General features: G+C 38.8%; 1 protein-coding gene across 1 annotated transcript in view; it reads left to right on the top strand.

Moving 5' to 3' along the window:
* MRPL3 (mitochondrial ribosomal protein L3) overlaps positions 1 to 22,962 on the top strand; it is a 64,436-nt gene extending 41,474 nt beyond the window's left edge. Inside the window, exons 8-10 of the mRNA XM_055413737.2 lie at positions 599 to 676; positions 2,964 to 3,041; positions 19,484 to 22,962. Coding sequence (XP_055269712.1) covers positions 599 to 676; positions 2,964 to 3,041; positions 19,484 to 19,636 — 309 coding nt within the window. The 3' untranslated portion in view covers positions 19,637 to 22,962. The remainder of the gene's footprint in view (positions 1 to 598; positions 677 to 2,963; positions 3,042 to 19,483) is intronic.
* The last annotated feature ends 3,604 nt before the right edge of the window (positions 22,963 to 26,566 follow it).

Here is a 26,566-nt window from a genome sequence, read left to right on the forward strand (position 1 = left end):
AAGTATTGAGTTCTAATTATGTTTTTTGAAGTAGTGTTAATTAGCCATTCTGAGATAATTTTCTGTGAACTGTAGGATTGACCAGATGAATAAATATATTGATAATGGAAGCCAAGTTTCTCACTGTTGGAGATAACTGAGTCTGTCCTTCAGTCACTCTGCAGAAAGATAGTAACATCAAAAGAAGGGGTGGGAGAGTAGGACCATTCCAGCTGCAGTGGATGGATGGAGTTCAAGTCAGGTATTACAGAAGATTCATGAAAACAGGCCAGGCAGTCCACATTTTTTCTTTGAATGATAGTGAGATGTGTTTGTATGTCCTTAACACCTCGTTTGCTACTCTCTCTTGTTCCTGACGTTTTCTCCTAAAGATGTTCTCAGTTTGTGTTTTTATTGTTCTAATCTAATTTAGAAAGGGAATTTTCTAGGGGTAAATGTGACTAAATCCATGCTTAGTTTTTTACTGGGGCCTAGCAGGTGGAGGGAGGGCATGGAATATTTTTATGACTTATTTCTTATTTGCATTTTGGTTTCATTGGTACTGTTTGAAATTGAGAGGCGCGACTTGAAAAGTGCTAATTTGGGTTCTCTTCTTTAGGATGTTGCCAGAGTCTGGCCTGGAACTAAAATGCCTGGACAGTTGGGGAATGTGGATAGGACAGCATTTGGACTAAAAGTAAGTTTCTGGAGCGACTCTTTTTAGGAATAAATTAATGCCTAAATGCAAATGCAACAGTATATGTATTTAACGTGTCAGTGTATGGTTTTACAATTATTGAGGGGTGGGGCTACATGAGCTCTGTGTGTGTGTGCGCATGCATTGGGGTTGCTATCATATATATTCATTTAATATCCAAGCCTTAGAAAATGCACTCATTAAAAAGAAAAGGTTAATTATCTATTATTTGACCTGGAAGATTTCCACAAGGTGTTATGTGAGAAAATAAATATTCAGAACATTATGTGTAATACTCTTATAATAAACATAAGCTCCCTACATATATGTTGCCACGCCATGTAAACACAAAGTAGATGGTTATATACCAGATTCAGTTCAGTTCAGTTCAGTTCAGTCGCTCAGTGGTGTCCGACTCTCCGCGACCCCATGAATCACAGCACGCCAGGCCTCCCTGTCCATCACCAACTCCCGGAGCTCACTCAGACTCAAGTCCAGAGTCAGTGATGCCATCCATACCAGATTATTTTTGATTAAATGTCAAATGTGTGGGTGGATGTGGGTGAGGAAAAGAAGAGAGGGAGACAATAGAGACAATCAAAATAGGGGGAAAAGTACTAAAAAAGCATTGTGCTATACAATATATAATCATATATTTAAAAGGGGGGAGTTAAATTCACTCTCTTTGAACTTGAGGAATATATGTAATATCTAAGTGAAAATGAGTTGTAGATAATAGGTGCCATATAATTATATTTTTATTAAAACAACTAATCTGTGTATATATATGAAACACATAGAAAGTACAAAGAAGAAAATAAGCCATTCAAAAGAACCACCTCCGAAGATAATCATTGGTAACATTTTGGTGCACATTTCTTCATTCTTATTCTAGATATATGTTATTTATAAATTTTAACCAGCAGAAGTTTTTTAAATTTTATATAATCTAAGATTATTTTTCCTCTTCTTTTATGTGTGCCAGTTCAGTTCAGTCGCTCAGTCATATCCAACTCTTTGTGACCGCATTAACTGCAGCATGCCAAGCTTCCCTGTCTATCACCAGTTCCCAGAGCTTACTCAAACTTATGTCTATCAAGTTGGTGTTGCCATCCAACCATCTCATCCTCTGTCATCCCCTTCTCTTCCCACCTTCAATCTTTCCCAGCATCAAGGTCTTTTGCAATGAGTCAGTTCTTCACATCAGGTGGCCAAAATATTGGAGTTTCAGCTTCAGCATCAGTCCTTCCAATGAATATTCAGGACTGATTACCTGTAAGATTGACTGATTTGATCTCCTTGTAGTCCAGGGGACTCTGAAGAGTCTTCTCCAACACCACAGCTCAAAAGCATCAATTCTTCGGCACTCAGCTTGGTTTATAGTCCAACTCTCACATCCATACATGGCTACTAGAAAATCCATACCTTTGACTAGATGGACCTTTGTCAACAAATCTGCTTTTTAATATGCTGTCTAGGTTGGTCATAGCTTTCCTTCCAAGGAGCAAGCATCTTTTAATTTCATGGCTGCAGTCACCATCTGCAGTGATTTTGGAGCCCAAGAAAATAGTCTCTCACTATTTCCATTGTTTCCCCATCTATTTGCCATGAAGTTATGGGACCGGATGCCATGATCTTCATTTTCTGAATGTTGAGTTTTAAGTCAACTCTTTCACTCTCCTCTTTACACAGACATCTGTTTGTGTCTACTGTGTGTATTTTCTTTTCGTGTATGCGTGTGTGACGGGAGAGATTTCAGTTTCCCTAGTATTTAACATTTACCCATGAGGTGTGGGTCAAACTGGATTTCCCCCCAAACCCTTTCTCAGTACTATTTCTTGACTATTCTCACTTGTGTAAATGTTTTCCCCATGTAAAGATCTGTTTGAAGGCCATCTGCTCAGCACACTTTTTTAAAAAATTAGACCCAGAGAGATGATGGCTTCCCAGTTTCTAGTTGCAAGCTCATATTAACTAAAAATAAACTTGAATTTCCACTTGTTACTCTTAATGGTGCCAGTAGGATATTGAGATACCCTAGTAGTCTTGATTGTTCAGTCACATTTATACTTTAAATGAGAGTTTTCTACCACTTATATGAGACAAGTGTTGTGGTATTATAACACAAGTCATCCATAGGATTTGAAATTTTTATTCTCATTCAATATTTTGAGTTGCTAACATGATTATAACTCCAGACTACTTATAGCCTCAGCTTTTGTTTGCATTAATGTAAGTATATTCTCATACTTTCAACTCTTAAAGTTTGATTTTATTTCTACTTTAGGTGTGGCGAATAAACACAAAGCACAATATAATCTATGTCAATGGTTCTGTACCTGGACACAAAAATTGCTTAGTAAAGGTATGTAAACTCTCTTTATTCCTCTTGTTCAGAGATGTGGATGTGTGCTGTAAGTTCTCTTCTCACCCATATGACTTGAAAATAAGTAGCTAGTTTCCCCACGTGTTCTTTGCTAATTTTTGTACTTATGCAGTAGCACCTGAGTAAGAAAATTGCATAAAATAACCTATAGGTTATGGCTCTAAAACCATAAACCCACACAAAGGGTAGGTCTAGTAAGAGGCTCTTTAGAAATACAAAAAAGTTATTAGCAAAACTACTTATATAAAATACCGATATAGCTCTGTCTTCCAAAAATTTTTTCATTTTTTAAGAGTACTTTGACATGGGAACTGGAATTATGTGAGGTGAAAGTTAAATGAGAGTCAACAAGAAAGGTGGTTTGAAGTGGACATTTTGAGAGATTTATTATTATTACTAACATTGCTCTGTCTTCCTTGAAAATGCATTTTTGTGTTCAAACATGAAGAAAACATGTCATACAAGTTAGACTTGAAAAAAGTTCTTAAGCTCTTAGAGACTTTTTTTTCCATCAAATAAAAACAAAATAAATATTCAACCTGGGGTTTAAGTCAACATAATACAAAATGAGAGCTCACTTTTGAATTTTGAATCATCCATTCTGAACAGTCAACTTGTAGTAGAAGTGTATCTGGGGTTCCCAGAAATAGGTTCTTCATTAATTTTTTAACAAGAACAGCAAAATAGGCTGAAACTTAAATCCCGGATTTTTCCAGTCAGATCAAGTAGGTTGCATTACTAGCTCAAGGTACCATATTTGTTTCAGTCTTACAGTAATTAAAATTCACTTTCTGACTTCTCTTGTGGCTCAGATGGCGAAGAATCCACCTGCAATGCAGGCGCCTTGGTTTCGATTCCTGGGTTGGAAAAATCCATGGAGGAGGGCATGGCAACCCACTCTAGTATTCTTGTCTAGAGAATCCCATGGACGGAGGAGCCTGGCAGGCTGCAGTCCATAAGGTCACAAAGAGCTGGGCACGACTTGACTAACACTTTCACTTTTCAGGAACTCTTCACTTCTTTGAATTCTCGTTTTTTTTTTTTTTTTTTAAGGAAAAAAATGCATTTGATTAAATTGCAAGATTTGGGCGGGTTTTTGTTTTTGTATGTTCGTTTTTTGGTTTTCAGGTTTTTAGGTATTTCCAAGCTCCAGGTCACCCAAGTCATACTGGTACTAGAAGCCAGCAGATTGTCATTGTGCTTCTCCTAACATTTTGGTCTCAGAATTCAATGCATTCCTGTCTCCAGATTTTGTTAACATTATTTTAAATATCACAACCTAATAAAAGGGAAAAAAGAAAAATGATCATTTTCTCATAATAAATTATACTGGACAGCAGATGAAATTTTAAACATTGCCAAATCCTCCTTTTCTCTCCATTTGCTGCATACAGTTCTAAGCTAGCTTCCAGCTAAGAGCTGCTCAGGTTTACCTCATTATTGTCCTTGACACCAACAGGGATGAATAGGTCAACTACTTGGAAATGCCATATGTGCAGGGTTCAGATCTGGTTGTTATAAACAGTTTACAATCAACAACACTTACTACTTAGATTTTCTATCCAGTTCAACAAAGATTGCCTCCAGAAACTCAATCCACTTAATGACTGGTAGCTTGCTATCACTGAAGATGTTCAGAAAGTACACTGAAGGCATTTCCAAAGGAGGAATCCAAGTACATTTTGAGAAACTGTACCATCAGAGAAATGTTTGGCCACTTTGAAGTGTTAAAACACTAGTGAATATATTTCCAACAAACAGATTTTGATAAAAGAACTCATCTTGAAAAAAGTCTTTGAAATATAGTATCCTTTAACTGTCTTTTATAACCTTAAATGTCCATTCCAAATATTAAAGTGTGGGTTTAGGGGAGTGTTTGTGGGCTTGTGCTTTAAATGTCAAAAGTTTGGTAAATCTTCTGAAAATATTCACTCCACTTTGTCCATTCTTCCCAATGATTCTATAACAGGACAGGTGAATAAGCCCCTTGTCCTTGGGGGTCGAGGCTCGTCTTGCTGAACAGGCAGCCTTATTAATCCACTCACTCCATGGGAGCTTTTGGCTCCATCAGAATACAGAGTACTAGGCTGTCAATAACTATTTTTTTCATTCTAAAGTTAGTAAATATCTTAGGGATAATAAAACCTGTTTAATTAATGTAAACTTTCTGTTGTTGGAATTCACTGAATGTATTAAGAGAGCCTAAAGAACTGTTTTTTACAACGTAATGTACTTACTATGCATGTGTGCGTGTCCCTATATCCTGATTTATAATGTGAGTTTATTTTCAGTTTTGCCTATTTCCTGTATTCTGCCTCCAGCTTCCCTAAAAAGGATTTGAACTGGTTTGCCAATATATGTAAATATAAAAGAATGAAAGAGAGAATCCTGAAGGCAGGGAAATAAAGCCAGTGGTTAGGTTCAGTACACAAAAACATGTACCAGCAACTCTGGCAAAAGATAGTGGAGTAGAGGGACCTTAAGTTCACCTCTTATAAGCATACCAAAATCACAACTGCTGACCAGCCATCAATTTAAAAAAACAGACTGGAACCTCCCAAAAAAGATATTCTACATCCAATGATATAAGGAAGAAACCACAATGAAATGGTAGAGAGTACACTTGTGATATAATCAAATCCTTTACCACCTGGCTACCCACAAACTGGAGAATGAGTATATCACAGAAGTTCTCCCACAGGAGTGAGTTCTGAACCTAATGTCAGGCCTGGGGAGGCCTGACATCAGAAAGAGGAGCTCCCAGAGCATTTGGCTTCAAAGGCCAGCAGAACATGATAGCAGGAGCTCCATAGGACTGGGGGAAGCAGAGACCTTACTCTTGAAGGGAACATGCAAAATCTCATGTGCACCTGGAACCATGGCAAAAGCAGTGATTTCACAGGAGCCTGGGTCAGACCTACCTGGTGATCTTAGAGGATTTCCTGGAAGTTGTCAGGCAGCTGTGGTTCAACCTGGGGATGTAAAAACCAGTGGCAGATATATTAGGGAATATTCATCATGAACTCTCATTGTAGGCTGATGTCTTGCTTGGGTCATTACTACAAAGACTTGGCCCCACCCAACAGCCTATAAGCTGTAGTGCTAGGACACCTGGAGGCCAAGCAACCAAGTGGGCAAAGACACAGCTGCATTCATCAACAGACAGGCTGCCTAAAGACTTCCTGAGCCCATAGCCACCTTTGGACACACCTCTTGAACAGTCCTACCCACCAGAGGGCCAAAAACCAGCTCCACCCATCAGTGAGCAGTCACCAACCCCTCTCCCTCCAAGAAGCCTGCACACGCTTAGAGAGCAGCACCATCCAGCAGGGGACAGATACCAGAAACAAGAAAACTAAATCTCACAGGCTATGGAACTGAGTCTGCAAACAGATCAGACCATCTGCTGGGACCGTTTGGTCCCTGAGCCTTTGATGATGAACTAGGGGTGTACTGCTGGGATGCACAGGACATCCCATATAGAGGGCGACTTCTCCAAGATTGAGAAACCTAACTAACCTACCACACACATAAAAATACAAGTAGAAATTTAGATAGAATGAGGCAACAGAGGAGTATGTTTCAGATGGAGGAACACGATAAAACCCCAGAAGAACAAGTGAAGTGAAGTGAAGTTTAGGCATTGTATTCAAGGAGTTCAAAGTAATGTTTAAAAGATGATCCAAGAACTTAGAAAAAGAATGGATATGCAGAGCAAGAAGTTAGAAGTTTTTAACAGAGTCAGAAAACAAGCAAACAGAGATGAATAATGAGGACAGTTGAAGAGACCTTTGGGCCAACATCAGGCACACTAACATTCTTATTAAAGGGATTATTGAGGAGAGAAAGGGCATGAGAAAATATTTGAAGAGGTAATAGCTGAAAATTTCCATAACCTAGGAAAAGAAACAATTTCCCGAGTCCAGGAAGTGAAGAAAGTCTCATATAGGATTAACCCAAAGATGGACACACCAGGACACATAAGAATCAAATTGACAATAATTAGAGTATGAGTTTGAGTGAACTCCAGGAGTTGGTGATGGACAGGGAGGCCTGGCGTGCTGTGATTCATGGGGTCGCAAAGAGTCAGACATGACTGAGCGACTGAACTGAACTGAAAGAGAAAATATTAACAGCTAAAAGGGAAAATCTGTGACATACAAGAGAACTCCCATAAGACTGTCTGCTGATTTTTGAAGAGAAATTCTGCAGGCCAGAAAAGAATGGCATGATATATTAAAGTGATGAATAAAATCTACAACCAAGAATACCCAGCAAGACTCTCATTCAGATTTGATGGAGAACTCAGAAGCTTTACAGACAAGCAAAAGATAAAGATTTCAGCATCACCAAAGTAGCTATCTAGCAAATCCTAAAGGAGATTCTCGAAGCAGAAAAGAAAAGGCCACAACTAGAAACAAAATTATAAAATGGAAAAGCTTACTGATAGACAGTGAGCAGACATACGATAAAGGTAGGAATCATCCACGCAAACTAGTAGGGAGATTAAAAGACGAAAGTAGTAAAATCATCTGTATCCACAATACACAGTTAGTTCAGTCGCTCAGTCGTGTCCAACTCTCCACGAACCCATGAATCACAGGACGCCAGGCCTCCCTGTCCATCACCAACTCCCGGAGTTCACTCAAACTCATGTCCACAGAGTCGGTGATGCCATCCAGCCATCTCATTCTAGGTCGTCCCCTTCTCCTCCCGCCCCCAACCTTTCCCAGCATCAGAGTCTTTTCCAGTGAGTCAACTCGTCGCATGAGGTGGCCAAAGTATTGCAGTTTCAGCTTTAGCATCAGTCCTTCCAATGAACACCCAGGATCGATCTCCTGGCAGTACAAGGGACTCTCAAGAGTCTTCTCCAACACCACAGTTGAAAAGCATCAATTCTTCGGTGATCAGCTTTCTTCACAGTCCAACTCTCACATCCATACACGACACCGGGAAAAACCATAGCCTTGACTAGATGGACCTTGGTTGGCAAAGTAATGTCTCTGCTTTTCAATACATTATCAAGGTTGGTCATAACTTTCCTTCCAAGGAGTAAGCGTCTTTTAATTTCATGGCTGCAATCAGCATCTGCAGTGATTTTGGAGCCCAAAAAAATAAAGTCTGACACTGTTTCCACTGTTTTTCCATCTATTTCCCATGAAGTGATGGGACCAGATGCCATGATCTTTGTTTTCTGAATGTTGAGCTTCAAGCCAACCTTTTCACTCTCCTCTTTCACTTTCATCAAGAGGCTTTTGAGCTCCTCTTCACTTTCTGCGTAAGGGTAGTGTCATCTGCATATCTGAGATTATTGATATTTCTCCCAGCAATCTTGATTCCAGCTTGTGCTTCTTCCAGCCCAGCGTTCCTCATGATGTACTCTGCATATAAGTTAAATAAAAAAAGGTGATAATATACAGCCTTGACGTACTCCTTTTCCTATTTGGAACCAGTCTGTTGTTCCATGTACAGTTCTGTCTCTTGCTTCCTGACCTGCCTACAGGTTTCTCAAGAGGCAGGTCAGGTGGTCTGGTATTCCCATATCTTTCAGAATGTTCCACACATTGTGATCCACACAGTCAAAGGCTTTGGCATAGTCAATGAAGCAGAAATAGATGTTTCTCTGGAACTCTCTTGCTTTCTCCATGATCCAGCGGATGTTGGCAATTTGATCTCTCGTGCCTCTGCCTTTTCTAAAGCCTGCTTGAACATCTGGGAGTTCACGGTTCACATATTGCTGAAGCCTGGCTTGGAGAATTTTGAGCATGACTTTACTAGCGTGTGAGATGAGTGCAATTGTTCAGTAGTTTGAGCATTCTTTGGCATTCCCTTTCTTTGGGATTGGAATGAAGACTGACCTTTTCCAGTCCTGTGGCCACTGCTGAGTTTTCCAAATTTGCTGGCATACTGAATACAGCATCATCGTTCAGGATTTGAAATAGCTCAACTGGAATTCCATCACCTCCACTAGGTTTGTTCGTAGTGATGCTTTCTAAGGCCCACTTGACTTCACATTCCAAGATGTCTGGCTCTAGGTCAGTGATCATGTTATCGTGACTATCTTGGTTGTGAAGATCTTTTTTGTACAGCTCTTCTGTGTATTCTTGCCACCTCTTCTTAATATCTTCTGCTTCTGTTAGGTCCATACCATTTCTGTCCTTTATCGAGCCCATCTTTGCATGAAATGTTCCCTTGGAATCTCTAATTTTCTTGAAGAGATCTCTTGTTTTTCCTGTTCTGTTATTTTCCTCTATTTCTTTGCATTGATCACTGAGGAAGGCTTTCTTATCTCTCCTTGCTATTCTTTGGAACTCTGCATTCAGATGCTTATATCTTTCCTTTTCTCCTTTGCTTTTCACTTCTCTTCTTTTCACAGCTATTTGTAAGGCCTCCTGAGACAGCCATTTTGCTTTTTTGCATTTCTTTTCCATGGGGATGGTCTTGGTCCCTGTCTCCTTTACAATGTCACGAACCTCCATTCAGAGTTCATCAGGCACTCTATCAGATTTAGTCCCTTAAATCTATTCCTCACTTCCACTGTATAATCATAAGGGATTTGATTTATGTCATATCTGAATGGTCTAGTGGTTTTCCCTACTTTCTTTAAGTCTGAATTTGGCAATAAGAAGTTCATGATCTGAGCCACAGTCAGCCCCTGGTCTTGTTTTTGCTAACTATATACAGCTTCTCTATCTTCGGCTGCAAAGAATATAATCAGTCTGATTTCGGTGTTGACCATCTGGTGATGTCCATGTGTAGAGTCTTCTCTTGTGTTGTTGGAAGAGGGTGTTTGCTATGACCAGTGCGTTCTCTTGACAAAACTCTATTAGCCTTTGCCCTGCTTCATTCCGTGCTCCAAGGCCAAATTTGCCTGTTCCTCCAGGTGTTTCTTGACTTCCTACTTTTGCATTCCAGTCCCCTAGAATGAAAAGGACATCTTTTTTGGGTGTTCATTCTAAAAGGTCTTGTAGGTCTTCATAGAACCGTTCAACTTCGGCTTCTTCAGTGTTACTGGTTGGGGCATAGGCCTGGATTACTGTAATATCGAATGGTTTGCCTTGGAAACAAACAGAAATCATTCTGTCGTTTTTAAGATTGCATCCAAATACTGCAGTTCAGACTCTTTTGTTGACCATGATGGATACTCCATTTCTTCTAAGGGATTCCTGCCCACAGTAGTAGATATAATGGTCATCTGAGTTAAATTCACCCATTCCAGTCCATTTTAATTCACTGATTCCTAGAATGTCTATGTTCACTCTTGCCATCTCCTGTTTGACCACTTCCAATTTGCCTTGATTCATGGACCTAACATTCCAGGTTCCTATGCAATATTGCTCTTTACAGCACCGGACCTTGCTTCTATCATCAGTCACATCCACAAATGGGTATTGGTTTTGCTTTTGCTCCATCCCTTCATTCCTTCTAGAGTTATTTCTCCACTGAGCTCCAGTAGCATATTGGGCACCTACCAACCTGTGGAATTCCTCATTCAGTATCCTATCATTTTGCCCTTTGATACCGTTCATGGGGTTCTCAAGGCAAGTATACTGAAGTGGTTTGCCATTCCCTTCTCCAGTGGACCACATTCGGCTGTGGTCCATGTGATCAGATCAACTAGTTTCCTGTGATTATGATTTCAGTGTGTCTGCCCTCTGATGCCCCCTCGCAATACCTACTGTCTTATTTGGGTTTCTCTTACCTTAGTCGTGGAAAATCTCTTCACAGCCGCTCCAGCAAAGTGCAGCCGCTGTACCTTACTTTGGACGAGGGGTATCTCCTCAAGGCCGCCCCTCCTGACCTTGAACGTGGAGTAGCTCCTCTCGGCCCTCCTGCACCCGCGCAGCCACCGCCTGTTGGATGTGGGGCAGCTCCTCTCGGCCGCTGTCCCTGGCCTCAGGCGTGGGGGTAGCTCCTCTCGGCCACGCCTCTTTGCCTGGTCGGTTGCGCCAGGGCCGGCGTCTCTCGCGTCTGCACCGCCAGGACCGGCGTCTTTAAGGGATACATAAAACAATTAGATGTAAAATATGATATCAAAAAACAGTAATCATGAGGGGAGAAGAATAGTAATGTGGGGTATTTAAAATGCAATTGAAATTACAAAATCAGCAACTTAATCATATGTATATAGCTGATGTACCAAAACCTCATGGCAATCACAAACCAAAAATGTATAAATATATACACACAAATAGCTTTACCATCTGAGCTATAGGACTTCCCTATAGCTCAGATGGTAAGAATCTGCTTGCAATGCAGGAGACCTGGGTTCAATCTCTGGGTCAGGAAAATCCCCTGGAGGAGGAAATGGCAACCCACTCCAGTATTCTTGCCTGGACAATTCCGTGGACAGAGGACCCTGGCAGGCTACAGTCCATGGAGTTGCAAAAGAGTTGGATACGACTAAGTGACTAACACATATACAAAAGAAAAAGGAACCCAACATAACACTAAAGGTAATCGTCAAATTACAAGATCAGAGAACAAAAGAAGGCAAGGGGAGACCTACAGAAGTCCACAACAGTTAACAAAAGGACAAAAAGAACATATATTGATAATTACCTTAAATGCAAGAGTATATCATGAGAAATGCTGGGCTGGATGAAGCACAAGCTGGAATCAGGATTGCTGGGAGAAATATCAATAACCTCAGATATGCAGATGACACCACCCTTATGGCTGAAAGTGAAGAAGAACTAAAGAGCCTCTTGATGAAAGTGAAAGAGGAGAGTGAAACAGTTGGCTTCAAACTCAGCATTCAGAAAACGAAGATCATGGCATCGGATCCCATCACTTCATGGCAAATAGATGGGGAACCAAGGGAAACAGTGACAGACTTTATTTTGGGGGGCTTCAAAATCACTGCATATGGTGACTGCAGCCATGAAATTAAAAGACACATGCTCCTTGGAAGAAAAGTGATGACCAACCTAGACAGCATATTAAAAAGCAGAGACATTACTTTGCCAACAAAGGTTTGTCTAGTCAAAGCTATGGTTTTTCCAATAGTCATATATGGGTGTGAGAGTTGGACTATAAAGAAAGCTGAGCGCAGAAGAATTGATGCTTTTGAACTCTGGTGTTGGAGAAGACTCTTGAGAGTCCCTTGGACTGCAAGGAGATCCAACCAGTCCATCCTAAAGGAAATCAGTCCTGAATATTCATTGGAAAGACTGATGTTGAAGCTGAAACTCCAATACTTTGGCCACCTGATGCGAAGAGACCCTGATGCTGGGAAAGATTGAAGGTGGGAGGAGAAGGGGATGACAGAGGATGAAATGGTTAGATGACATCACTGACTCAATGGACATGAGTTTGAGTAAGCCCTGGGAGTTGGTGATGGACAGGGATGCCTGGCATGCTGTAGTCCATGGGGTTGCAAAGAGTTGGACACACTCAGTGACTGAATTGAACTGAAAGGGATTAATTGCTCCAATCAGAAGTCATAGACTGGCTAAATGGATACAGAAACTAGACCTGTATATATGTTGTCTAGAGGAGACCCACTTCAGTTCTAGAGACATACAAACTGAAAGCAGTAGGATGGAAAAAGACATTCCATGCAAATGGAAATTAAAAGAAAGCTGGAGTAGCAATATTCATATCAGACCACTTTTAAAAATAAAGAGATGCTGAAAGAGGCAAAGAAGGAAATTACATAATGATCAAGCAAAGACGATGTAATAATCATTAGTATATACACACCCAACATAGGAGTACCGCAACAAGTAAGATATTAATAGACATAAAAGTGGAAATTGACAGTAATACTAGTGGGGAACTTTAATGCCCCACTTACATCAATGGACAAATCATCCAGACAGAAAAATCACTAAAGAAACAAGGCCTTAAATGACACATTAGACCACATGGAAATATACATTTCAAGGGCACATGTACCATTCTTCAGATTTGGTCATGTGTTGGGTCACAAAGCAAGCCTTGGTAAATTTAAGAAAACTGAAATTAAATGAAGCATCTTTTCTGATCACAATGCTATGAGATTAGAAAGCAACCAGGGAGTTCCCTGGTGATCCAGTGGTTAGGACTCAGCACTGTCTCTGCTGAGGATGTGGATTCATTCTTTGGCCATGAATATCCCACAAGCTGTTTGGTGCAGACAATGAAAAAGAAAACAACCACAAGAAAAAAAATCAAAAACATAAACATGTGAAAGCTAAACAATATGCTACTAAACAACTAATGGATCACTGAAGAAATAAAAAAATACCTAGAGAAAAATGAAAATGAAATCATGATTGAAAACCTATCGAAAAAAAGCAGTTCTAAGGCCATATACAAACCCACAGCTAGCATCATGCTGCTGCTGCTGCTAAGTCACTTCAGTAGTGTCCGACTCTGTGTGACCCCATAGACAGAAGCCCACCAGAGTCCCCCGTCCCTGGGATTCTCCAGGCAAGAACACTGGAGTGGGTTGCCATTTCCTTCCCCAATGTGTGAAAGTGAAAAGTGGAAATGAACTCGGTCAGTCGTGTCCGACCCTTAGCGACCCCACAGACTGCAGCCTACCAGGCTCCTCCATCCATGGGATTTTCTAGGCAAGAGTACTGGAGTGGCTTGCCAGTGCCTTCTCCGGCAGCTAACATCATAATCAACAGCAAAAAGCTGAAAGCATTTCCTCTAAGATCAGGTAGAAGACAAGTACCCACTCTTGCCACTTCTATTCAGCATAGTTTTGGAACTTCTGGCCACAGCATTCAGAAGAAAAAGAATCCAGATCGCAAAAGAAGTAATAAAATTATCACTGTTTGCAGATGAAATGAGACTGTACGTAGAGAATCCTAAAGATGCTATCAAAAAATTACTAGATCTCATCAATGAATTTAGTAAAATTGCAGGATACAAAATTAATACACAGAAGTCTGTTGTACTTCTTTATACTAACAAAATCAAATGATAAAATTATGGAAATAATCCCATTTACCATCACATCAAAAAGAATAAAATACTTAGGAACAAACCTCCTAAAAGAGGCAAAATATCTATACTCAGAAAACTGAGATACTGATGAAGAAAATTGAAGAAGACACAAACAGATGAAAAGATATACTGTGTTCTTGGATTGGAGGTATCAACGTTATTAAAATGATCATACTGTCCAAGGCAATCTATAGACTCAGTGTATTCCCTATGAAATTTACAATGACATTTTTCACGGAACTAGAAAAGAAATTTTAAATTCTGTATGGAAACACAAAATCCACGATAGGCAAATTCAATCTTGAGAAAGAAATACAGAGCTGAAGGAATTGGGTTCCGTGACTTTACACTACAAAGTTACAGGAATACAAATTGGAAAAGAAGAAGTAAAACTTTCACTATTCGCTGATGACATGATCCTCTACACAGAAAACCCTAAAGACTCTAGAAAACTACTAGAGCTAATCAATGAATACAGTAAAGTTGCAGGATATAAAATCGACACACAGAAATCCCTTGCATTCCTATACACTAATAATGAGAAAATAGAGAAATTAAGGAAACTATTCCATTCACTGTTTCAACGAAAAGAATTAAATACTTAGGAATATATCTACCTAAGGAAACGAAAGACTTGTACATACAAAACTATAAAACACTAGTGAAAGTAATCAAAGAGGATACTAATAGATGGAGAAATATACCGTGTTCGTGGATTGGAAGAATAAATATTGTAAAAATGAGTATACTACCCAAAGTAATTTATACATTCAATGCAATCCCTATCAAGCTACCAACGATATTTTTCACAGAACTAGAACAAACAATCTCACAATTTGTATGGAAATACAAAAAACCTCGAATAGCCAAAGCAATCTTGAAGAAGAATGGAACTGGAGGAATTAACCTGCCGGACTTCAGGCTCTACTACAAAGCCACAGTTATCAAGACAGTATGGTACTGGCATAAAGACAGAAATATAGATCAGTGGAACAAAATAGGAGATAAATCCACGCACCTATGGATACCTTATCTTTGACAAAGGAGGCAAGAATATAAAATGGACAAAAGACAGTCTCTTTAACAAGTGGTGCTGGGAAAACTGGTCAGCCACTTGTAAAAGAATGAAACTAGAACACTTCCTAACATCATACACCAAAATAAGCTCAAAATGGATTAGAGAGCTAAATGTAAGACCAGAAACTATAAAACTCCTAGAGGAGAACGTAGGCAAAACACTCTCCGACATAAATCACAGCAGGATCCTCCAAGACCCACCTCCCAGAATATTGGAAATAAAAGCAAAAATAAACAAATGGGACCTAATTAAAATCAAAAGCTTCTGCACAGCAAAGGAGACTCTAAGCAAGGTGAAAAGACAGCCTTCAGAATGGGAGAAAATAATAGCAAATGAAGCAACTGATAAAGGATTAATCTCCAAAATATACAAGCAGCTCCTGCAGCTCAATTCCAGAAAAATAAATGACCCAATCAAAAAATGGGCCAAAGAACTCAACAGACATTTCTCCAAAGAAGACATAAAGATGGCTAACAAACACATGAAAAAATGCTCAACATCCCTCATAATCAGAGAGATGCAAATCAAAACCACACTGAGATACCATTTCACACCAGTCAGAATGGCTGCTATCCAAAAGTCTACGTGCAATAAATGCTGGAGAGGGTGTGGAGAGAAGGGAACCCTCTTACACTGTTGGTGGGAATGCAAACTAGTACAGCCACTATGGAGAACAGTGTGGAGATTCCTCAAAAACTGGAAATAGGAACTGCCATATGATCCAGCAGTTGCACTCCTGGGCATACACACCGAGGAAACCAGAATTGAAAGAGACACATGTACTCCAATGTTCATTGCAGCACTGTTTATAATAGCCAGGACATGGAAGCAACCTAGATGTCCATCTGCAGATGAATGGATAAGAAAGCTTTGGTACATATACACAATGGAGTATTTTTCAGCCATCAAAAAGAATGCATTTGAATCAGTTTTAATGAGGTGGATGAAATTGGAGCCTATTATACAGAGTGAAGTAAGCCAGAAAGAAAAACATCAATACAGGATACTAACGCATATATATGGAATTTAGAAAGATGGTAACCTTAACCCCGGAGAAGGCAATGGCAAGCCACTCCAGTACTCTTGCCTAGAAAATCCCATGGTTAGAGGAGCCTGGTAGGCTGCAGTCCATGGGGTCGCTAAGAGTCAGACACGACTGAGCAACTTCACTTTCACTTTTCACTTTCACACATTGGAGAAGGAAATGGCAACCCACTCCAGTGTTCTTGCCTGGAGAATCCCAGGGACGGGGGAGCCTGGTGGGCTTCTGTCTATGGGGTCACACAGAGTCGGACACGACTGAAGTGACTTAGCAGCAGCAGCAGCAACCTTAACCCTGTATACGAGACTGCAAAAGAGACATAGGTATATAGAACAGTCTTCAGAGCTCTGTGGGAGAGGGTGAAGGTGGGATGATTTGGGAGAATGGCATTGTAGCATGTATATTATTATATGTGAAATGAATCACCAGTCCAGGTTCGATGCATGATACAGGATGCTTGGGGCTGGTGCATGGGGATGACCTGGAGGGAGGATATGGGGAAGAGGGAGGTGGGAGGGGGGGTTCAAGAAAGGGAACACATGTACACCCAGGGCAGATTCGTGTCAATGTATGGCAAAACCAACCAATATATTAATGTAAGGTAATTTGCCTGAAATAAAATAAAAAATAAATAAAAAAAAAACAAAGTTACAGTAATCCAAACAGTTTGGTACTGGCACAAAGACAGACATATAGATCAACGGAATAGAATAGAAAGCCCCAAAATAAAGCCACACACCTATGGTCAGCTAACCTACATAAAAGAGGCAATGATATATAATAGAGAAAGATAGTCTTTTCAATAAGTAGTCCTGGTAAAACTGGACAACTGCATGTACAAGATTAGAACATTTTCTGACACCATTTACAGAAATGAATTGGATTAAAGATCTAAAAATAATATGGGATGCTATAAACTTCTACAGGAAAACAGGCAGAACACTCTGATATAAATCACAGCAATATCTTTTTTGATCCATCTCATAGAGTAATGAAAATACAAAAATTAACAAATGGAACTTAGTGAAACTTAGAAGGTTTTCACAACAAAGGAAACTATATACAAAGTGAAAAAACAACCTGGAGAATGGGAGAAATATTTGCAAATGATGCTACCAACAGAGAATAATTTCCAAAATATATAAACAGCTCATACAGTTCAACTTCAAAAAACAAACAACCCAATCAAATAACAAGCAAAAGATCTAAGTAGGCATTTCTCCAAAGAAGACATACAGATAGCTGAAAGGCATATGAAAAAAAAAAAGCTCAACCTCGCCAATTAGTAGGGAAATACAGATCAAAACTACAGTGAGGAAGTCACCTCATACCAGTCAGAATGATCATCATTAAACTGTCTGTCAGTAATAAATGCTGGAGTTGGTATTGAGATAAGGGAACCCTCCTACACTGTTGGTGGGAATGTAAATTGATGCAGAAACAGTTTGGAAATTCCTTAAACTAAAAATCTGAGTTACCATATAGCCTAGCAGTCTGACTCCTGGATGTATAACCAGAGAAAATGATAATTCGAAGAGGTACGTGCTTGCCATTGTTCATCACAACCCTATTTACAGTAGCCAAGACATGGAAACAACCTATACATTGAAAGAGATATAAAGAGTCCATGGCACATTTATACAGTGGAAAATTGTGTGTGTGCACGCAGTCACTCAGTCATGTCCAGCTCTTTGCAGCCCCATGGACTATAACCCACCAGGCTCCTCTGTCCATGGAGTTTTCCTGGCAAGAATACTGGAGTGGGTTGCCATTTCCTACTCCAGCGGATCTTCCCAGTCCTGGGATCGAGTCTGTGTCTCCTGCATTGACAGGATTCTTTACCACTGCACCACCTGGGAAGCCCACAGTGAAATATTACTCAGCTATAAAAAAGAAATGCCATTTGCAGCAACATGGATGAACATAGAGATTACCATACTAAGTCAAACAAAGAGAAATATCATATATCACTTATTTGTGGCATCTAAAAAAAATGATATAAATGAACTTATTTACAAAAACAGAAATAGACTCACAAACATAGAACACAAATTTGTGGTTACCCAAGGGGAAAACAGTAGGAGAGGGATAAATTAGTAGTTTCAAATTAGCAGATGCAGACTACTAAATATCAAAATAGATAACCAACAAGGACCTACTGTATGGCAAAGGGAAGTATACTCAATATCTTGCAGTAAATTACCACAGAAAGTTTTGTTGTTCTCTTTATTGTGTATTTGCTTGGGTTTTCTTTTATAAATTCTAAGACAATTTAATTGGTAAGAATATCTTTTTTTTCCAAGTTAAAGTTGAACCCAGGATTAGTGAATTGGAAAAAAAATTAAAACAAGCATTTCCTTTTGGGCAACTGACTGATAATTCTAACAATTTTAATGAGAGAAATGAATATAGATGTTTTTCTGTACTTTGCTGTTCCTAGCAGTTGTGTACTAACGTCAACCAAATTACTCATTTCTTATTGCCAAAATGTTTTATTTTAATCTGTGTGTATAATTAACATGTAATTTTTTTTTATTTATCTCTGAATGGAGGTTGTGGAATGAGTCAGAAGCTTTAAAGAATCAAATAATATTTTCCAAAAATATAACAAATTTTAGATCATATCAATATCTATGTTATTCCTCAGTTTATGAATTCACAAATGTAATTATAATATTTTTAGAATATAAAGATTAGTTAATAGAGCTAATTTAGAGACTCTGGGTTTGTTATTGTTTTTTGTTAAATACTACTCTATCCTTAGCTACTCAGAGAGAACACTACTTGTTAAATATATGCTAATTTCCTTAATAAAACTTGTTGTTTGGGGTTATGTGTTCGAATTTGGGGTTATTTGTTAGAATTAAGACTAACAAAAGTACTAGATAAATTTTGTTTTCTTTCATCTGAGCTCAAAAAATTCTATGGTAGAATATAGAATAATAATAACATTGAGTTAGCAAAAAAGTTGATTCAGTTCAGTTTTTTTCCATAAGATGGTTCTAATAGCATTTGTGTACATTTGTGCTCAGTCACTTCAGTTGTGTCCGACTCTGCAATCCTATGAACTGTCGCCCACCAGGCTCCTCTATCCATGGGAGTCTCATGAGGTAGCTGATTAACTTGAGGAAGTCTATGTTTCTGTCACTGGATTAGTTAAGTTTATTGGAATAAATATATATATATACATATATATAAAGTAAGAGGAACCCAGTGTATAACAGCTGTATTATTCACATTAGAAAATGTAGTAGTTAAAAAATAAACAAAATGTGAGAACAGATATTCTAGGATTATGAAAAAGTAAACCAGACTATCTTTAAATAACTAATAAGATCTTTGCTTCCCCCACCCCTCCAGATCAAAGATTCTATACTGCCTGCATACAAGGATTTCTGTAAAAATCTACCATTTCCAACGTATTTCCCTGATGAGGACGAAAAGGAGCTACCAGAAGATTTGTACGATGAAGAAGTGTGTCAGCCTGGAGCACCTTCTATTACGTTTGCTTGACTTCATTGGACATGAGAGAACCCCACATATGCTGTGAATTCTGATGAGCCAGAACAGTAATAAAACCAGGAATTATGGGGCTTTTTCCTTAGTTAAAACAGACCACATAACCACATGGTTATCTTTTACTACGTATTTCTCAAATTATCTTAAATGTTTATAAATTTAACTTCTACTAAAGATTTGTCTGTCTTTGTGAAAGGGTGGTTGTGGAACGGTGTCAAGTCATATGGAGACTAGGTAACTTATCTAGATTAAAGGAAAAAAAAACATTTCTTGAGCCTCAAAAACACAGGAATTCAGATCTTAAATTATAGAAATGTTTGCTGCTGCTGCTAAGTCACTTCAGTCGTGTCCGACTCTGTGTGACCCCATAGACGGAAGCCCACCAGGCTCCCCCGTCCCTGGGATTCTCCAGGCAAGAACACTGGAGTGGGTTGCCATTTCCTTCTCCAATTTCCTTCTCCAATTTCCTTCTCAAATAGAAATGTTTATGTTATAGTTAAAGGCCTATAAAGACACATAATAAAATCACAAATTATGGGTCTTACATATTACACTTGTGTTGGGAGGTATAGTTATTGTTTAGCTTGATCACTCAACTATAACTCTGTTTGTTTTTTTTTTTTTTTTGGCTGTGTCTCACAGCATACAGTGGTTAAGGCTCTGCATTGAATCACCAGGGAAGTCTTGTAATCATTTTTCCTTGATCCCTTCCAAAAGGGATTTGAAACAACCTGGGTGTGCATTCAACAAACTTATTAACCACCTGTTACTCAAAATGTTAGTAATAGCTTCTGGGTTTCTCTTCATTGTTTTAAATGAAAATATTTACTAATGGCTACTTGAGTGAACTCTGGGAGTTGGTGATGGACAGGGAGGCCTGGCGTGCTGTTATTCATGGGGTCGCGGAGAGTCGGACACGACTGAGCGACTGAACTGAACTTGTGACAGATAATTAAGCCTAACAATGTTAGTATCATGCTCATGTTCAGTGGTTCAGTCATGTCAGACTCTTTGCAATTACATGGACTGTAGCCTGCCAGGCTCCTCTGTCTATGGAATTTTCCAGGCAAGGATACTGGAGTGGGTTACCATTTCCTGTTCCAGAGGATATTCCCAACCCAGAGATCAAACCCGAGTCTCTTGCATCTCCTACATTGGCAAGCAGATTTTTTACCTCTGAGCCATACTCTAGGCCAATGTAAGTATAAGCAGGCCTTACTTAACTATTGGATTTCCTCTGGACTAGATTCCTGAGGATACACAGAATTTTTAACTTTTTAAACTTCAGGTGTCTTCTAAGACTTGATTCACATAGCCACCCAAGAGACTTACTAACCACAGTGTTACACCTTTTAATAACAAATTCATTAGTTATCAGGAAATCACAGAAAGACCTACCAGTATTTTTGGGTCCACATTGCATTTCTCATTCTTAATTTTAAATCCAGCTGAAGCCACATCTCTCTTAAAGCTTTCATTTCTTTTTATTAAATCTTCATTTATTAAATCATTAATTTCTTTTATTAAATCTTCATAAATCTTTTTATTAAATCTTCATCTCTTTTTATTAAAGATTTGTGGTAGTTGACAGATCCATGCATTAAAATAGTAAAGTAATGAGAAAACATGTAGGATGATATAAATTAGTATAGGTAGGGGGTTGAGACGGAATGGTGCCAATATAATACACTTGAGCAGGCTGTGGTCTGAGTTGAACAGAGGTGTTATATTTGGTTTGGCTCTGAGCTTCCTGGATAGCAAAGTAAAACAAATAACATTGATTTGTTTCATGTTTCTCTTTAATTACGAGGTCCTCAAGAGGAGTCATTTTAAACTGCAGTAGATCTTATTTAGCACATTATTTTTTATTAAAAATAATTTGTCAAAGTAGAAATTTCTGAACTTGTTAAAAATAACATATTCAAGGGTAAAATATTAGACACATTCTTTTCAGAGATCAAGTAAGGCTATCCTTTACTATTTCTAGACAACAGTGGTTTTGGAGGTCTTAGCCAATGCAGTAAAACAAGAAAGAGTAGTGATACAGATACAGGGAAATGAGAATAAATCTTATTTGTAAGAAATATGATCTACCTAGAAGATTTAAGACAGTCAACTGATAAGCTGTCAGAACCAATGAAGACAGTTCTGGTGACTAAATAAAGCATCAATATACAAACATGGACAGAGGAGCCTAGTGGGCTACAGTCCATGGGTCACAAAAAGAGTCAGACATGACTGAGTGACTAACATACTTTATACAAACATATAATAGCAATATTAGGAAATTCTGTGGTATGGAAGTGAATACCATCCACAGCAGCAATTTTTTAAAAAGCTGCTGAAGAAAGAAGCCTAACATATTCTAAGGTCTTACTGGAGAACTAAAAATGTAATTGAAGAACATGAAAGAAAACCGTGATGGTCCTCTCTATTATTTAGGTTATGAATGGGAAGAAAAAAAAAGAATTTAGCCTAATCCTGTTTTTAAAATCTCAATATGACTTACCATAGACCTGTTCAAACTGATTGTAAAAATGGAATGAATGCATAAATTTAAGAATAACCAAAACTTAAAATGGTACCCATTCGTTAGGTTTGCCCCATTGTTTGTTTCGGGATTATACCTATTTAATTTTGAAATTCAGAATATTGTGTATATCAGTTCACTCCTTTAATTAATTAATTGCATTCGACCAAGAGATTTTAGTAAACTTATAGATGTGTCAAGGTTGCTGATGAAATGATGGGAAGTAGTTGTTAACCTACAAGACAGATGAACAGTTATTGCTGGAGAACATAAGATCTTGTTTCTAAATAAGGTGTTTGCTGAGGTTTGTATCAGGAGTCCTCAACCTCCTCTGAATGAAAAACTGTTTAATTTCCCAGAAGCCATTGATGGGGGAAATCATTACTCAGGAAGGATGCTTTATGCAGTGCAAGAAACAAATCATATCATCTGAAAGTAGCCAGATGACAGAAGAAGGGCAGGATATGTGGCCTTTTGAAGAAGGCATGAAATCCTCTACACCAGAGAACCTGCCCCAGACCCATCATCATCTTTCACCAGAGTCTGTGTTACCCAGTCCAACCTTGTACTGCTCACCCCACAAAAGGCCAGCAAACCAGCAGATGAATTGTTGGGGCAAGGAAAGTCATCAGACCAAGAAGATGGTAGGCTCATGTCCCAAAAAAGCAATGTTGCCTAAATTAGAATTCAAGTTTCTTTTACACCAAAAGGGTAGAGAGTAAAGTCGAACACCCCCTGGCTCTGGTCAGACTCTTGAGAGGATGTTTTAATTTTTTCCTCCCTGCAGTCATTCACAGGTGGGCCTGGTCAGGGTGTTTCTTCTGAGCTAAAGAAAGTGAAGTCGCTCAGTCGTGTCCAACTCTTTGCGACCCCATGGACTGTAGCCTACCCGGCTCCTCTGTCCATGGGATTTTCCACACAAGAATACTGGAGTGGGTTGCCATTTCCTTCTCCAGGGGATCTTCCCAACCCAGGGATCGAACCCCAGGTCTCCCTCATTGCAGGCAGACGCTTTACCATCTGAGCCACCAGGGAAGCCCAACAGAGGCTAAACAGGTATTTTAGCTTAATGCTCATTACTTGCAAGGCAGGGTTCCCAGAGATGGGTCATTATGTATAATTTAACCTTATAGGCAGCATCCCTTTAGCGACTAACTTTTAACAGAATACAAAGTTTTTTATCCATTAAAATTCCCTACAGTCAGTGTCCATTCCCATGAGAAAAGGGACAAAGACCGTTGTGGCTCTTTCGTGCTGAACAGGGGCAATGAATATTCTTTAGAATCTTTTGTAGTAAAATTGTCTTTCCTTTATTATCTACAACTATTTAGACCTGATGGAAACTCTTAGCTCTTCGTTTCTAATTTGTAATTGAACATAGGGTTGGGCATAGGGATGAACTTGGGTTCTAGTTCTCAATAGATATATACTAAATGCATATGCTATAAAATAAAACAAATACATTGACTCCTCTCCAGCCATAATGAAATTACCATTTACTTCAGTTGTGTAGGCAGACCTGTTGGAGGCAAATTCATGAGGAATGTTTAGGATAATGTGCAAAGTTTTAATATAATTGTCGACTTCTAGGTCTTTCAGAGCTTTTATAGATTTATCCCATCTAGGTAGATGCCTGGAAAAAACAACCATACGATATTTCAAAGGGACTTAATTTAATCCTATTTCTGAGAGCAACTGATCCAGAGCAAGCCTTGTCATTGTTCAGTCGCTAAATCATGTCTGACTCTTTGCGACTCCGTGGACTGCAGCATGCCAGGTTCATCTGTCCTCCACTGTCTCCCAGAGTCTGCTGAAATTCATATCCATTGAGTCAGTGATGCTGTCTAAACATCTTATCCTCTGTCGCCCCCGTCTTCTCCTGCCCTTAATCATTTGCAGCATCAATGTCTTTTCTAACATTAGGAGTTAGCTGTTCACATCAGGTGGCCAAAGTTTTGGAACTTCACCTTTAACAACAGTCCTTCCAATGAATATTCAGGGTTGATATCCTTTAGGATTGACTAGTTTTATCTCCTTGCAGTCCAAGGAACACTCAAGAGTTTTCTCCAGCACCACAATTCGAAAGCATCAATTCTTCAGCACTCAACCTTCTTTGTGCACCAATTCTCACATCTGTACATGATTACTAGGAAAACCATAGCATTGACTATATGGAACTTTGTCAGCAAAGTGATGTCTCTGTTTTGTAATATTTAATCTAGGTTTCTATAGCGATCCTTCCAAGGAACAAGTGTCTGAATATCATGGCTGCAATCAACATCCACAGTGATTTTGGAGCCCAAAAAAGTAAAATCTATCACTACTTCCACTTTTTCCCTTCTATTTGCCAGGAAGTGATGGTAACAGAGGCTATGATCTTAGTTTTTCTGTTTGTTTGTTTTAATTGGAGGCTAATTGCTTTACAATATTGGGGTGTTTATGACATCCCCCCTCCCTCCCCACCCCATCCCTCTGGGTTGTCCTAGAGCACCAGCTTTGAGTGCCCTATTCATGCAACAATTTGCACTGGTCATCTATTTTATACATGGTAATATACATGTCTCAATGCTATTCTCAAATCATCCCACCCTCGTCTTCTCCCACAGAGTCCAAAACTCTGTTCTTTACATCTGTGTCTCTTTTGCTGTCTTGCATATAGAGTCATCACCATCTTTCTAAGTTCCATACTGTATTAATGTTTCTGTTTTTTATTTATTTCACTCTGTATAGTAGGTCCAGTTTCATCCACCTCATTAGAACTGACTCAAATGTGTTCTTTTATATAGCTGAGTAATATTCCATTGTGTATATGTACCACTACTTCCTTATCCATCCATGTGCTGATGGGCATCTAGGTTGCTTCCATGTCCTAGCTATCGTAAAGAGTGCTGCAATGAAAATTGGGGTACATGTGTCTCTTTCAGTTCTGGTTTCCTTGGTGTGTATGCCCAGCAGTGGGATTGCTGCGTCTTATGGCAGTTCTATTTCCAGTTTTTCAAGGAATCTCCACACTGTTCTCCATAGTGGCTGTACTAGTTTTCATTCCCACCAACAGTGTAAGAGGGTTCCCTTTTCTCCACACCCTCTCCAGCATTTATTGTTTGTTGACTTTTTGATGGCAGCCATTCTGACTGGCATGAGATGGTACCTAATTGTGGTTTTGATTTGCATTTCTCTGATAATGTGTGATGTTGAGCATCTTCTCATGCATTTGTTAGCCATCTGTATATCTCTTTGGAGAAATGTCTGTTTAGTTATTTGGCCCACTTTTTGATTGAGTAGCTTATTTTTCTGGTATTGAGCTGCATGAGCTGTTTGTATATTTTGGAGATTAATTCTTTGTCAGTTGTTTCATTTGCCATTATTTTCTCCCATTCTGAAGGCTGCCTTTCACCTTGCTTACAGTTTACTTTGTTGTGCAAAAAAAGTTTAATGAGATCCCACTTGTTTATTTTTGTTTTTATTTCCATTACTCTGGAAAGTGGGTCATAGAGGATCTTGCTGTGATTTATGTCAGAGAGTGTTCTGCCTATGTTTTCCTCTAAGAGTTTTATAGTTTCTGATCTTACATTTAGACCTTTAATCCATTTTGAGTTTATTTTAATGTATGATGTTAGAAAGTGTTCTAGTTTCTTTGTTTTACAGGTGGTTGACCAGTTTTCCCAGCACCACTTGTTAAGAGGTTGCCTTTTCTCTGTTGTATATTTTTGCCTCTTTTGTTAAAGATAAGGCGTCCATAGGTGCTTTCTGTTTTGTTCCATTGATCTATATTTCTTTGTGCCTGTACCATACCGTCTTGATGATTGTAGCTTTGTGGTATAGTCTGAAGTCAGGAAGGTTGATTCCTTCAGTTCCATTCTTCTTTCTCAAGATTGATTTTGCTATTCAAAGTTTTTTGTGTTTCCATACAAATTGTGAAATTATTTGTTCAAGTTCTGTGAAAAATGCCATTGGTAGCTTGGTAGGGATTGCATTGAATCTATAGATTGCTTTGAGTGTAAACTCATTTTCACTATATTGATTCTTCTAATCCACAAACATGGTATATTTCTCCACCTATTTGTGTCATCTTTGATTTCTTTCATCAATGTTTTATAGTTTTCTACATGTAGGTCTTTCATTTCTTTTGGTAAATTGATTCCTAAGTATTTTATTCTTTTCATTGCAATGGTGAATGGCATTGTTTCTTTAATTTATTTATGTTTTTTCATTGTTAGTGTATATAAATGCAAGGGATTTCTGTGCATTAATTTTATATCCTGCAACTTTACTATATTCATTGATTAGCTCTAGTAATTTTCTGGTGGTGTCTTTAGGGTTTTCTATGTAGAGGATCAGGTCATCTGCAAGCAGAGTTTTACTTCTTTTCCAATCTGGATTCCTTTTATTTCTTT

This window comes from Moschus berezovskii, chromosome 1 (assembly GCF_049115385.1).
Source record: "Moschus berezovskii isolate FMDL1 chromosome 1, NW_MosBer_1.0, whole genome shotgun sequence".
Taxonomy (NCBI): Eukaryota; Metazoa; Chordata; class Mammalia; order Artiodactyla; family Moschidae; genus Moschus; species Moschus berezovskii.